We start from the raw sequence: 15,963 nt of genomic DNA, 5'->3' as shown, positions 1-15,963 counted from the left end.
AAATTTATAAGAATAAGAGCCATTCCCCAATTGAGAAATGGTTAAAGTATATGAACCTGATGTTTCCAAAAGAAGAAATACAAATTATCAACACCCATATAAAAAGTGATCCAAATCCTAGTAGAGTAATGAAAATTAAAGTATTTCTAACGTCCCACTTCACATTAACAGATTGGCAAAATTGACCAAAAAAAAAAAAGAATATTGGAGGGGTCTGAGAAAACAAACAAACAAAAACACATGAATAAACTGTTGACGGAGCTAAGAATTAGTCCAGCCATTCTGCAAAGCAGTTTCTAATGATGCCCAGAGTCACTAAACTGTGCATATACTTAGTCCCAGTGACATCACTATTAGGCGTATTCCCCAAAGAGATCAAACAAGGAGGAAAAGAATCCCTACATATAAAAACATTTTATCAACTTTTTTTGTAGCAGCAAAAAATTGTATACTTGGGTGGTGCTCATAAACTGCAGAATGGCGGAATGAATTATGGTATATGAATGTAATGGAATAATGCTGTGCCATAAGAAATTTTTGAAAGGTATGGTTTCAGGGAAACCTGGGAAGGCTTGAATGAATTGATGCAGAGAGAAGTGAGCAAAAACGAAGAGAACAATTTATATGATAACACCAACACTGTAAAGACCAACAACTTTGAATGACTTAAGAATTCTGATTAATTCAACTACTAATCATGATTTCAAAGGTCTAATGAACTGTGCCACCCATGTCCTAGGAGAGGTGGGTATTAGCTCTGACAAGGCTTAAGAAGCTGGAAAGGTTTTGAATACAGGCCCTGTAAGAGACTGTAACTTGCGTATTTTGCCTGAAGGCCTTCTTAGCTAAATTCAGAAAGTCTAATCAGAATAAGGCTGGCCACCTAGGGTTGGAATTGTTTTGGCAATAGCAACTAACGTGGTCTACTAGGAGACTGAGACTGTGTCCGTGGAAGGAATACTGACATGGATGAAATTAGGGATCCATTAAGTATTAAAGTGTGTGTGTGTGTGTGTGTGTGTGTGTGTGTGTGTGTGTATGTTAAAACATAAGATTTTAAACTAACAAAAAAAGATCTAAAAAATTCCTTCTAGATAGTTTCTTTTTGCCCAATATTGACATCAAAAAAGTACATTTACACCTAAATGTATCATGGAATCCTTGAGTTGAAAGGGACCTTGAAGCCCATGTGGGCTAGCCTGTCAGAGATGATAGACTGTTATAAATCTATAGCAGAAGAAAATTTCAAGTCAAACATGCATTTTATAGCCATTCTATGTAAGTTCTTTAATGGTGTATGGAGTTGGGGTTAGGGTTAGAATTTAGGGTTCAGGTATAGGTGACTGTCTTAAAAATGATGTACTTTGGGGAGACTGCCATATGCTGGCTAAATTAAAAATAATCTGCAAACTCACTAATTTAAACCTGGTGGCCTTTTTTCAAAGACTTAAGAAAAAGTTCATGAATGAAAATGTATAGGGGGCAGCTAGGTGGCGCAGTAGACAGAGCACCAGCCCTGAAGTCAGGAGGACCTGAGTACAAATGCGGCCTCAGACCAAAACTTGACACTTACTAGCTGTGTGACCCTGGGCAAGTCATTTAACCCCAGTTGCCAAAAAAAAAAGAAAATGTATAAATAACACACACTCACAAAATGGATCCAGCTTTTGAACTATGTTAAGCTACACTGAAATGATGATTTCAAATTAGTCAACAAGGCAAGGGAACAGTAATCTGTTTTAAAATCATAGAGCTGATGTACAATGTGGAGCTGGAAAGGGACATCAAGAAGTAGGAGAGAGACTTCCATCAAACGAAAAGAAAAGATGGGATGACCAATGAGAGGCTCTGAAATGAAGCACAGGAAATTTAGCAGCAGAAGTGGCCAAAAAAATTAGAAGCAGCAACATCAGTAGGGGATTAAAGAGTTTTAGATCTAGGTTATACCCACTCACATATTCATAAATACAGACAGAAATGGAAAAATATTACATTAAATAGTAACTTTCTACAAATATGCTCAATTTGTTAAAGGAATATCAAATGATACTAATGATACAAGTACCTTCAAACATATATTCTGAGATGATTGTTTTGCCTCTGGGGAAAATAATTTTTTAAAATGATTTTTGGATTCAAAACAACTAGACACAGTTGGTAATGGTCCTTTCCTATTTTTACAACTAATGTACCACTATTATTATTTATTATTAACAATTAACTATTTTTATAGTTAGCAATTAATGGTGTAAGGACAGTAACTTTAAAAATTAAGTAATGGTGACATAAAAAAAGACTAATAGTTTAAATTTGAAAAGTAACAATGACTGTAAAATATAGAGTGATTTGGAAAGACAGCCATACCAAAATGTAACAGCTGACTGAAAAGCATTGAAGGGAAACATTTAGAAGGCCACTACTAACCACAATGATATTCTTCTATTAGCAGTTATATGAATAAATTCTTATACTTCTTAATGTGTCAGTGATGCATATGTTTAAATGCATCTATTGAATATATTGAATTTAAATGCATCTATAAGGAACATATCAGTTCGGCACAATGAATGCACTTACTACATGTACAAAGAGTGCTGACCTAATTTCAAATAGCAATTACTTGGGTCTGTCTCACTTATATAGAGTCACTTTATTAATCGAGATAGTTCTGAGCACTACAGTAGCTCAGTTAAATTGTGTACTACATATAAGAGAAAATATTCCAAAATATCACCAAATTAAGATGCCAGTGCAGTAATAGGATATCTACATATATATCTTATCATAACTTTTACTTTCAGTTTTAATTTCACATGCAAATATTAATATATTTAAATTATAAATACTTCATAAAAATAGAGTAACTTAGATAACACACAGCATAAAATGTATAGTTTCATTTAATACAGCTCTTTAACATTCATAACTATAAATCAGAATTTCAAGAAAAATTATAGTTAAATATATAACCTTTTTTTAAAAAAAATAAAATTTACTCCAAAGAATTTGGTGTTTTAGCTTTGTTCATATTTATGAACTCTAAAACATATTAGCACAGTATGCTTTACTTTAAATGCAGGATATGTATACAATCAGGACCTTGAAGTTGCAGTTTTACAAATTTTAAATACAAAATACCATTTCCAATCAAAAAGCATTCAAAATATTTAATAGACTCACATCTGGTATCTATGACTCATTAAGATAGCACATTGGTATCTTAAACAAGTCTTTGCTAAAGCATACAAAATAGATATTCTAGGATTAATCATTTTCCTATGGCAACCACTGCACTGCAATCACCATAGCAATAAAGATAGAAGAGAAAATCCTAATGAAGAGCACTTAAAAATGTTGCAACCCCCCCCAAAAAAAAAAAACCAAAACAAGTATTGGATGCTTAGTGAACAGCTAATCACTTCACACATCTTATCTAGCAAACTGGTCACACTAGATATTTCAGCTTTACCTAAAACTTGTAACACCTTAAAATTTTTTGGGCAAGGGAGAAAGTAGAAAAATCTTTATTGAGCACTATAACAAAGGTGTTGAAAAACTAGGTTAGATGTTTCTATAATGGCTTTATCTTTGGCCATACTTGATCTAAAATAGCATAGTAAGAGGCTATTAAAGAATTACATACATACTGTTATCCAGATGCTAAATAATTTTTAAAAAAATCCTCACTAGCACATCTTGTCCCTTCACTTAATGAAGATGGAATGAGGAAACAAGGGAAAGGAGAAGATTAGGACAAGAGAAGCTCATTTCAGCCAAGTACCTTAGATGTCTCCTACAAAAATCAGGAACTGGTTATATGAGATAATTTGTGTTTCAATGATTGCTAAATGACTAGACTAGCAATAGGATTTTCAAATCATTCTTCATATAATGTGAGTGATACTATATTAGGAATTTCAATTTAGAACTATGGTTGAAAAGTATTTTGAATTTTCTTTTAAATTTTGGATATAATACCAATAAATAAACATTTTAAAAGAAGATAATGTACAACTACCATATATGTGTGTGTATGTGTGTGTATATGTATATATATTATGTATATATGCATATGTATATATTCTTTGCATTAAGTGAGGGAAATAGATACTGTCTTTTCGTTGCTAATAGGAAAAGTAATAGGAATTTTTGCTAGACTACCTATTCAAACATGTAAATGACAAATGTCTTCTTGACTCATCATCCTTTAAGATAACACTTAATTTTTTGCTTACACATTGTTTATAAAGCTTACTAAGAAGAATAAATGAAACAGCAAGAAATACTGATTGCTGAGATGCTACTGAACTTAAATCATAGGTCTTTTCCTTTTTAACTGGAAATGATCTTGTTGTTAATGTTACTGCTCCCAAGTGGGTACAAAAACTAGATGATGAAAAAGAAGTATATTTAAAAGAGAATATTAGTATCAGATACCTCAAACCTTTTTTCCTGTCTTTATGATGATTCTGGAATAGAGCTTACTGTTTTGCTTTAAACTGATGACAACCATTTTGGTCAGAATGACAATAAGAAGACAACTAAACTGGAGCCAAGGCAATTTTTAAAGGTGAGAAACAAAACATCTATGCTATTAATTTAAGCATGAGGGATCAAATGAAACACTAATTTATTCAAACAATAAAATCAAGTTTAGAAAATCTAATATCTAGAGTTCTCCTCTAAATGTTTCTCCTGTGTTACAATCATCATTTCTGCGCGAAAAAGTTTGATTTTTAAAAATCTTTTGTAAGGTAGAAAATGAACATTCAATTACCAATTAGCATTCATGCTAAATGTAAAACTTAATTTTTCACATGACTCATTTGATTTACTTTTATTTCCAAATCAAGTACCAATCAAGAAACAACTCTAATTTGCTAGGTTGTAATTGAGTATAACTAATTGTAAAGTGAAGGAAAGTATAATTGGTATGAATGTTATTTCACACTAAGAAACTAAACCCTGCCATAGTTAAATTGGAATTAACATCTACATTTTACAAAGCATCATATGGGATTTACAATTTCATCAAGTAATCTTTTGCTTTTTTCCCCCTAATTTCTTCTCCTTTCAAATATTGCCTTGCTAATATTTTTTAAAGTGTCAATATTTTTAATGACCTCAATTAGAAACTAATTTATCTGAAGATCATGCCTAAATCAAAAACTTGATTACCAGGTAGTAAGACATAAAAACCAGTGTTTAGATGAGCTAGAGGGCTCATAATTTCAACAGAAATAACTCTATTCACCACCTTCATCTATGATCTTTGCTTACTAAATTCTCTCATCTTGGACAATCTTTCCTCATTCTATCTTAGTCATACTCATCTGCTAATTTCACAGCTCAATTATCTTTTTTCTTCCCTGAGCCAGACAATTCCTACTTAACTCTTCTCAACTTATATAATTTATTATATGTATATTTTCATTCATTTTTAACAAGTGAGGTAATCTTTTTGCTATCTCATGCATTCTGGTTATTACTTAACTCTAATATTATTAAGTTTCTTTTTTTAAATGCACATTCCACTTCTCCCCAAACTGATCATAAACTCTTTGTGAGCAAGAGCATTCTCCTCTGGTATGGAGTGTACTCTCTGATTTATCCTCCCTGGATTTCCTAGCAGAATGATTCAAAGTATCTTTGTAATAAAGAAAAATTGTTTTGGCTTGAAATCAAGGCAAACAAGCATTTATTAAGTGCCTAGTATGTGTCAACCACTGTGCAAAATGCTGGCTATACAAAGACCAAAATAGTCCCAGCTTTCTAGAAGCTCAAAATTTAACATGGAGGGGGGATAACATGCAAACAACTATGTATAAACAAAATATATTCTAGGTAAACTAAAGATAATTTAACACAGGAGAGTACTAGAATTAAGGGGGATTGGGAAAGGCTTCTCGTAGAAGATGGGATTTTAACTAAGATTTGAAGGGAGTCAAGAAAGTCAATAGGTAGAGATGAGGCAGGAGGGAGTTCAAATCATGGGGGAGAGCTAGTAAAAATACAAACAGTTGGGAGATGAAATCTTGCTGTCCAAGGAACAGCAAGAAAGCCAGTGTCACTGGATCATGGAGTACTCGGGGCAAGAGGAAAGTAATTTGTAAAAAAAATTGGAAGGGGACAGATTATAAAGGACTTTAAAAGCTAAACATAGGGTTTTCCATTTGATCCTAAAGGTAAACAGGAGTCATTGCAGTTCATTGAAAAGTGGGGCGATATGGTCAGACTTGTGCTTTAGGAAAAGCACTTCCTAAACAGAAAATGGAATGAAATGGGGAGACTTGTGGCATGGAGACCAGCCAGAAGGATACTGTAGTAGTTCAAGTATAAGATGATGAAAGCTTGCACCAGAGTGTGGCAATGTCAGAAGAGGAAATGTTGATATAGGGAACTTTTAGATCAGGACCCTCCCTATACCAATGCTGCTTGTCAACTTCTCTGCAACTTACAGTCTTAGAGAATTGCTGAAAGCAATGAAAAGGCAAGTGACTTACACAGGCACATGACACAGGCAGTATATGTCAGAGACAGGACTTGAACTAAGGGTTTTGTTGTTCTGAAACCAACTCTCTATTCAAGTCATTATATGGCCTCTCTATACAAACTTCTATCAAGCAATGTGAAGAGGGAGTGGTTGGGAGAAGTAGAGGGAGGGAGATTAGGGAAAGCTCAGTATAGGAATTTATACCTGCATTGTGGGTCCTAGGAAGCTAGGGATTTCATGATGCAGAGATGACACAGGACTGTATTCCAGAAATAGGAGGCCATTTGGGCAAAGGCATTTATGCAATGAATGGAATGTCAGATACAGGGAACAGTTAGTCAGGCCCATCTGATCAGGATAGAGGGTGACTGGACTTGGAACTGTAAAAGTAGTTGGGAGCCTGATTTTGGAGAATCATAAATTCCAAAAGAATATTTATTTAATCTTAGAGGCAACAGAAAGCCACTGAAGATTTTTTAGTAGGGATATCTGTATCCAGGATGGCCTGTTTATTAGCCAGTGCCCTATTTAGCTGATGTAACCTACTTAATGGCAAAAGGTGTTTCTGGCTTCCTTCAAAACTCAGTTCTAATCCCACCTTCTTAGGGGGCCTTCCCACTCCCTGCCACTGCTTTCCTTCTGAGATTACCCTTCCATTCACACTGTATGTATCTTGTATGTACATAGGCATTTGCATGCTGTCTCCTTCTTCAGAATGTAAGCTTCTTGAGTGTAGGGACCATGTTTTTACCTTTCTTTGTATTCTCAGGACTTAGTAGGTGCCTCTTACATAATAAGTGCTTAGTAAATATTTGATGAATGATTGATGTATGAATTTGTACATACATATAAGTAAGTCAAAGTGATGTACCAAGAGTCTGGGCTGGGTCTATGTATCATTTACTCTATTACTAAAACATATGGTAGGAAGAAAGAATGGCCTGGTCATTATGACAAGAGATAACAGGTATACAGACAGAATGCACTATTAGTTTGGCCTGCCACTTTATGGGAGATGAAGGAAGGCCTCCAGCTTACTGGGTAGGCCCTGGTGACAAACTGTTGGGATTACCTGGATCACAGCTATATAAAATGCACAATCATTGATGGGTTGCAGTCTGTATCATAGAAGGGAACTTTCAAATTGATAACTTCCATTTGAGTATTTTATATCCTTAAATTTCAAGTACAACCTCCATCCTTACAGATTCCTTTCCTAAATAGAGGAAAACAATCAAGACACCTAATGTCTAAAAATATATTCATGTGAAAATAGGTAAAAATTCATAATTATGGATACTTGTCAATAATTATATGAATTATACGTATTATAAAATCATATCCTAGCTATTTTAAAAGTCACATTAAGGAGAGTTCTTTTTTTAACATAACCAAAAATGTATTGAAGGCTTGCAACTACTGTCTTATGCATTCAATCTGACTGATGCCCACAAAACAAATAAAGGCAATAAAAAAGGTGGTGATATGGTCAGAACTGTTTTTTAAGATTATTTTAGGAGTTATGTGGAAAATGGATTCAAGAGGTGAAACACCAGAAGCAGGGAGACCAAGAGGGGTCTGTTATACCACTGTAAGTGAAAGGTGGTACTTGCGTGACAAGAGAGAACAGTGTGGATGTGAGGTATATCATGGAGGTAGAACTGACAAACAGTTGGGAACTGAATAGATAGAGAGCGCTTTAAGTACAGGATCTGGCACATAGGAGGTACTTAACAAATGCTAGTTGACTGAGGGAGAAGGGAGAATTGAGGATGATTAAAAGGTTGCAAGTTTCCCTGATAAAGGCTTCATTTCTTTTTTTTTCTTTCTTTTTTTTTTTATACTAGAAAACTTTTTTATTGTAGGTGGAGTGGGACAGCTGGACACAGTTTAGATGATTCCAATTTTGTTGGCAACATCTAAAGCATCATAGTCTGGAGCAAGTCGGACATAGGCCTTCTTCTCTCCATCAGGCCGAATCAGCATGTTGACCTTAGCCACGTCAATATCATAGAGCTTGCTGATGGCCTGCTTGATCTGATGCTTGTTGGCCTTGACATCCACAATGAAAACCAGTGTGTTGTTGTCCTCAATCTTCTTCATGGCGGACTCAGTGGTCAAGGGAAACTTAATGATGGCATAGTGGTCAAGCTTGTTTCTCCGAGGGGCACTTTTCCTGGGGTATTTGGGCTGCCGTTGAAGTCTTAGTGTCTTGGGTCGCCGGAATGTGGGGGACAACTGCTTCCTTCTTCCCCTTTGGCGCCATCTTGGGGGAAAGACTAAAGGCTTCATTTCTCAAATAGGTAGGGAACTGAGTCAAATTTATAAAAATTAGAGCCATTCCCCAAATGATAAATGATCAAGGGATACGAAGTTTTCAGAAGAAGATATCAAAGTAATCTACAATCATATGAAAAAAATGCTCTAAATTACTGTTGATTAGGAAAATGCAAATTAAAGCAATTCTCAGGTACCATTTCACACCTAAATTTTTCTAATCTGTAAAGCAGGGATTAAGAATAGCACCTAGCTCGCAGGGTTGTTGGTGAGGACCAAATGAGTCAACATATATAAAGCTCTTAAAGTGTTACATAAATGCTAGCTAATAAAGCAGATTTCAGATGACTGCTTGGAAGGGACACTGAATAGGGCAATTCCTTCTCAGATACAGGGTTGGACTAGATGATTTCTGAGATCCATTCCAACTCTGAAATGCTATGATCATATATGTCAAAACCCTGCCTCCAACTCCCTTGCCAATCCGTCCTGCATATGGCTGCCAAAGTGATAATACTAAAGCACAGGTCTGACCAAGTCACTGTTCTGCTCAAGAAGATGCTAGTGGCTCCCTACTGATTCTAGCATCAAAAGAAACTTCTCTGTATGGCATTCAAAGCCCTTCACAATCTGGCTCCTGGTTACCTTTCCAGGATTCTCCTTCATATATTCTATGATCCAGCCAAACTGGCTTACTTGCTATTCCCTGTATGTAATATGCAGGCATTCTCACCCCTAAACATTTAGATTCCTTTAGCTCACTTCAAAGCTCAGCTTAAGTGCTCCCCTTAAAATGGCACCTTTCCTGATTGGCCCCTCACCCCTGCCCTATTGGTAGTTTCACACCCCTTTACCACATCCCTCTGTATATTCTTTTTTATTCACTTATATGTGTACATGTTGGTTCCCACAAAAAAGGTAAGCTCCTTGTGTACAGGGACAATCTCACTGCTGTATTTTTCTCCCCAGCTCCAAGCACAGTGCACTTAGTAAGCAGTGAATAAATGTTGATTTATTGAGTGTGATGGGTAGATAAAAATAAAGTTGGTCTGGTCTTCTGATTTTTTATCAAATGTAGGTTAATGAGTCAGGAGACTTTATAATTCAAATTCTGCCAAGGACACTTTATGCCCGAAGGTTATTAATCTATTTTTCTCTCTTTCCCTACCTGAAAAGTAGAAATAATATTCCTTCATATGTTATTGCTAAGGAAAAGATACATGCATTAAGCACATCAATTACTGTAATATACTTATTTTGTTGAACCCTAGTCTAAACACCAAACAGAATTATCTAGAAGGGAAGTAAAGTTTCACTTTCACCAGGATTTTCAGGGAATAGTGTCACTTGCTTCTTTGAAGGTTAAACAGAAAAACTTTTCCTGCACTGGATAGTAGTGGTTAGTCAACATATTCTTGGGTATTTTGTAGTTCGTCAGCTATTGTGCTACAGAAGAAGAAAATTTAGGAGACTAGCTGAGTCTTTCCTAATAGTAACGTATCATAGGATTTATAGAGTAAATTCCAGATTTTTTTCTTTTGATCTGTTCTCTTTTTTAAAGGGGAAAAACTCCTAAGAACATTGTGCATAAAAATAAATAAATTTTGAGATCAGCTATTTGAGGTTTGAATGTAATATAAATTGAGTGTGATTATTTCCTACTTTTGTTTTTCATTATGATTATGTAGTATTAATCACATGCTAAGATGAAAGGATGTCTCCAGTGGGTTCATGTGGCCTTCTAAATGGCATTATAGGTCTCAGACCATCAGCTGCTATTCCCAGTGTTCTCTGGACTACCAGGTCAGGCTCCGTGATGTGAAGAAAGGGCAAAGTTGGGATAATCAGGAAGAGACCTGCATTTGACTTTAAGCTGGGTGACTTGGCAAGTTATTTGACTGCTCCAATTCTCAGTTTCCCTGTCCATAGAATGGAGATGATAATGTTTATACATTATCTTGCAACTTTTTTTTATGAAGAAAGTATTTTGTAAAACTTAAGTGTTAGAGTATTATTCAAATTTTGGCCCTACTATTAAATTGATGTGTGATCTTAAGCAAGCCACTCACTAGGCCTGTAAAATTCAGAGCTCATACTAGATGATTTATAGGGCCTTTTTTAGAGCTAAAAGTTTGTGATTCTGTGCTGGGCAGGTATTTAAACAACCTCCTATCCAAAATTCTTAAGCATCTATCAGGCACATTTCAGGCACTGTTGTAGGCACTGGATGATACAAAGACATAAGTGACACAGGGAGAATTTACATTTAACTGTGGAAGACAATATGTGTATATATGCATGTATGTGTGTATGTATGTACATATACATATACATGCCTACATGTACACATACACAGGTACAAGGGAGAAGATGCTAGTACATAGGATTATCAGGAAAGACTTCATAAAGAAATGGAACTGGAGCAAAACCTTGAAGGAAGCTAGGGATTCTAAGAGGTAAGGGGAGGAAGGGGTGAATTCCAGGAATGGAGAAAGATCAATGCAAAAGTACAGATATGAGAGATTGAGTATCACGTATGAGGAAGAGTATGAAGGCCAGTTTGGCTGTAATGAAGTATATATAAAGCTTTTTGTTATTTATTTCTATTATAAAGACAAATTAAATAAATGTGTGGTCAGACACAAACAAGGCCATAGTAAAGTGAACTCTTAGGTCATAGTTCAGGGTGGGTAAGGTTCAGAAAATGAAGAATAGGTGGGATCGTCAACATCTACAGTATCTTCTTCTTCATATCTGGGAGGTGATTCAGATGAAACATGTGAGGCAGACGAATTAGTTCCAGAAATAGCATATATGGATTCAAGATCTCTGTAAGAGACTGCTCTTTGAATTTCAGGAATTTGGGTCCTTTAATTAAAAATACCATAATATGATAGTGGGTTCTTACTCAGTGGCAAACGATTAGATGCAGAGCTATATGCTGTCACTGTAGAGGTTAAAGCACCAGAAAAATAAAATGGAGGTAGGTGGGAGTGGAAAGATATATGTATATAAAATCATAGAAAAGGGAAAGTTTTTTGGTTTCTGGTAGGAAATCTATAATTGAGAATTCAAGGAATAATACTACAGTCATGAGTTTAGATTTCCTTTGATTTTTGGAATAGCTTAAAAATAGGAATACAACATGCTGCAGAAGGGAAAGAATACTGGATCTGGAACCAGAGAACATGGGTTTAAATCTCAGCTCTATCATTGAATACTTGTGTGGTCCTGGGCAAGTTATGTGACACTTCTAAACCTGTTTCCTAATCAATAAAATGTGGGGACTGAACCAAATGAGTTCTGAGTTCCCTTTTAGCTATTCATATATACATACACACACACTCACATATATACATATATATATAAAATCCCATACATGAAAACACTATATATATATATATATATATATGTGTGTGTGTGTGTATGTATTTGTGTGTGTGTGTGTGTGTGTGTGTGTAACTATTATTATATAAATAATAAGACAATAAAGGTAGGTTGGGGCCACTTGTGAAGGGCTTTAAATAATGAAACAGAGGAGTTTTACATTTGATTCATGAAGTGACAGGGAACAGAAAAGGATTTTAACTGGACCTTTTATCCAAAACTATTTTGGTTTCTGAAGATTTCAAAAATATGGGACTGACAGAATAAAAAAAAGGCTCATGGGGGAGAAAGCAACAAAATACTTAGGGATTATAGTTGTGCAGAAATAACATTTGGACTATAAAACAAAAGAATGAATAAGTAGAGAGGAAATGTTTGAATGCACCACAGAAAATGCATGTGGTATTGATATAAACAGTATACAAATGATTACAGGCTTCAGTAAAATCAATAAACATTCTTTAATATTTAAACTATCACCCTTAGGCTACTTCATGAAGAATGCAGTACTATTAAATGATAATGAAACTTTCAATTTATCCATGACTATAGTAACTGGTTTGGAAAAAGAGAGTTGAAGAATTGCAGGGCTGGTAGGGACTTTAGATGTTCATTATTTACTTGTACTACCCAATTTGGGAATTCTTTTCTATGTTATCCTTAACAGATTGCCCAATGGTCATAAGAATTTTTGAATGTTCCTAACCAAACTGGGACCTTGCAAATCAAACTGAACCTAAAGCTCACAGAAAATGGAAAGTTATCTGGTCTCTGGTGGGAAATCCACAATTGAGAATTCAGGATGTTTTTTAATAAAAGGGCTAATAGTAAAGTCATGAGGTCATATTTGCTTTAACTTCTGGAACAGCTTAAAAGTAGGGATGCAGCATGCTGCAGAAGGGAAAGCAACCTGGATTTGGAACCAGAGAACATGGGTTTAAATCTCATTTCTATCATTTAATATCTTTGTGACCCTGGGCAAGTAATATTATGCCTCTATACCTGTTTCCTAATTGATAAAATATGGGGGCTGAACTAAATGATTTCTGAGATCTAAATGTCTAGATTTAGATGTATGATCTATGACCTTCATGAAGTGTTCAATTGGAATTGTGTCTATCTGGTTTGTATCTAACACGGTCTTATGCAAATGAAAACACACAAATATTACCGTTCTAATCAGCTTTCTTTGGGGAAGAAATTTGACCAAGTTGCAATATTTTGAACCCTTGAATATTATGAAATGACCTTTTAATAATGCAAACAGTATGGGAACATACAATAAATATTTTTCATCAAACCACAAAAGCATTATACATTGGAAAAAACCCTAAAAATAGAAGAAACTCAGATATACTACAAATTTACTTTTTACATCCCTTTTTATTGACATTTGTGTATATATGTATTTGTGTGTGTGTGTGTGTGTATGTGTATATATATATACGTAGATATCTATCTATATATAGATAGATATAGATATCTATCTATCTATCTATCTATATCTATCTATCTATATATAGATAGATAGATAGATAGATATAGATATATGTAAATATTCACATACACACCATACACACATGCATCCTGGTTAAGAATTTCCCTTCAAGTATATGGTAGATACGTCTAGTTGATAGGATCATAAATTTGTAATTGAAAGGAATTTTAGAGGATATTGAGTCTAATTGCCTAATTTGCAGTAGATGAAGAAACTGAGGCACAGAAAGATTAAATGACTTTGCCCAGGTCATCAAACTAGTAAATATCCGAGTTGGGATATGAACACAATCTGACTTCAAGTCCAGTGCCCTTTTACTGCCACTCTATTTCATGGATTTATAAGAAAAATCATCCCCATTGTTATTTTTATTTAAAAAGGAGTTGTACGACAGAAACATATATCATGTAGGAATAATCTATATGAAGCTTCATGTGACTAGATTATACAATTGTTGAACCTCAGGCTGTGGTCTAAACTTGAGTTAATGGGTTTTTTTCTTCTTCCAACTATAATGGTTCTAGAGACATTGTGGACACTTTCCAGCACCCAGGAAAAGTAAACAGAATTGGTTTTATTAAATGGAATGGGAAAAGATCTTATACTTTCTAAGGGTGGGGGAGGAAGAGGGATTCAAGCAAATAATCATCCTTACCAAAGTCTGCAAATGCTGACTGACCAACCAGCTTCATGTTTTGGGGTTTCTGAATTATGTAACTGGCAGAAGAAAAATTTCCATCCTGTTAAACACAGATATAGCTATGTTAGAAATGCTGTGAGTCATTCCTGAAAATATAAATAAAAACGCTACTCTGATGCCTCATGAAGGTGATCCAGGGTCCTACAACTCTATCTCAGAAGAGGACAAATCTTGGAAGGTTACACAATGCTGGAAAAGCTTCAAGTATTGTCTTAGCAACAGATTAAAATACTTTTCTGAGGCTCAATCTAGCAAGTATGGAGAAGTTCATCACTAGCCCGCTGTTACTTGGTGATGAATTCTCTGGTTATAATAACCCATCATCCTTAGTCCTGGGTGGCCCCTTCATCTTCTGCAGGGATGTTGCCAGCACGGCAGGAGAGTGGTGGAAAGTTCCAAGAATCACATAGTTCTAAGACTGTTTACACTCATTAATTCAGCTTCAGGTATTTAAAATGTAAGATCCTAGTCTAGGGATCAACAAATGGACATACTATTGGAGGAAGAGAATTGCATTAGTCTAGACGTTCTAGCTGTAAATGAAGACAGATAGCTTGTGAGTTCTCCTTGTAGGGGTAAATGAAGGGGTTGGTTAAGGTGACCTTAATGTGTATATCCAAAGGCAACAAGAAACATCATTTCATGGGGCATTTAGTCATCTTTTGCAATTTGCAATGACAGGGATAAGCATTTTCAAAAGAATCACCATGAACATTATTTCAGTCTCTGAGCCTTTTATTTCTCATATAGTGTGAGGAGACAGAGACATTTTAAGAAAAATCTGAAAAGACCTTTCAATGAAAGCAGCATATACATCAGTAACTCAACTACATCAATACAAAGATAGGTACAGGAAAGGAAAGTGAAAAATATTTAGGAAAATAGTAGAAGAATAAGAAAAGAGAAAAGGCAAAGACTTGCAGACTATATGGTAGTCTCATATTCATACACTATGAGCACTTGCTTTGATAAAAGTTAAGTGGTGGTAGATATGGTGTACACTAAATAACATTACAAAAATGAATGATCACATTTTAACAAACAAGAAATAGCTAATTACTGATGGAGTAATTTTCCATTGGCTTGAAAAAAGCAAGGATTAAAATCAGGAGAAAATTAGAAAAAAATTATAATGAGAAGATATAGTATGCAATTAAGGCAACTCTAACCTGATCTATTTAAACAAGTAATTGATTCTCCCCCTCCCCCAAAAGGGGAATTAATAAAAGAACAAATATGCATCCACACTATCAGCATTTGTTAAGAAGTTTAATGTATAAAAATCAATTTCGATCGAGAGGAGACATCAAAAGACCTAGAAACCTCAGTCAGCAAACACCAAGTCTAATGGACAAATATGGAAGCCAAAGGCTTCATCTTAGACTACAAATGTATTTGTAAAATATTATGGAGAAAAATTGTAAAATGTTATAAGCAGTAATGACTCATACAACAAGAAACAGTAGAAGGAAAAAACAAGTTTAAAGAAAGCTTGGCATATAACTTAAGCCATATCATCAAGAGAACATGAATAGTTGTCACATATTACATCTGACCCCTCATCTCCACTCATACAATCACCGTCCCAGTTCAGGCCTTAATGACCTT

At 34.9% G+C, this 15,963-nt stretch overlaps 1 protein-coding gene across 2 annotated transcripts in view; it reads right to left on the bottom strand.

Annotated features, from left to right (window-relative positions):
• Positions 1-15,963, bottom strand: part of ITFG1 (integrin alpha FG-GAP repeat containing 1) — a 227,548-nt gene that overhangs the window by 121,261 nt on the left and 90,324 nt on the right. For both annotated transcript variants that reach the window (XM_020985105.2, XM_020985106.2), the window contains exon 8: positions 14,311-14,395. In XM_020985105.2, coding sequence (XP_020840764.1) covers positions 14,311-14,395 — 85 coding nt within the window. The remainder of the gene's footprint in view (positions 1-14,310; positions 14,396-15,963) is intronic.

The sequence above is a fragment of the Phascolarctos cinereus genome, unplaced genomic scaffold (genome assembly GCF_003287225.1).
Source record: "Phascolarctos cinereus isolate Bilbo 61053 unplaced genomic scaffold, phaCin_HiC Scaffold_2;HRSCAF=192, whole genome shotgun sequence".
Lineage (NCBI taxonomy): Eukaryota > Metazoa > Chordata > Mammalia > Diprotodontia > Phascolarctidae > Phascolarctos > Phascolarctos cinereus.
This window is presented reverse-complemented; position numbering and strand designations above follow the sequence as displayed.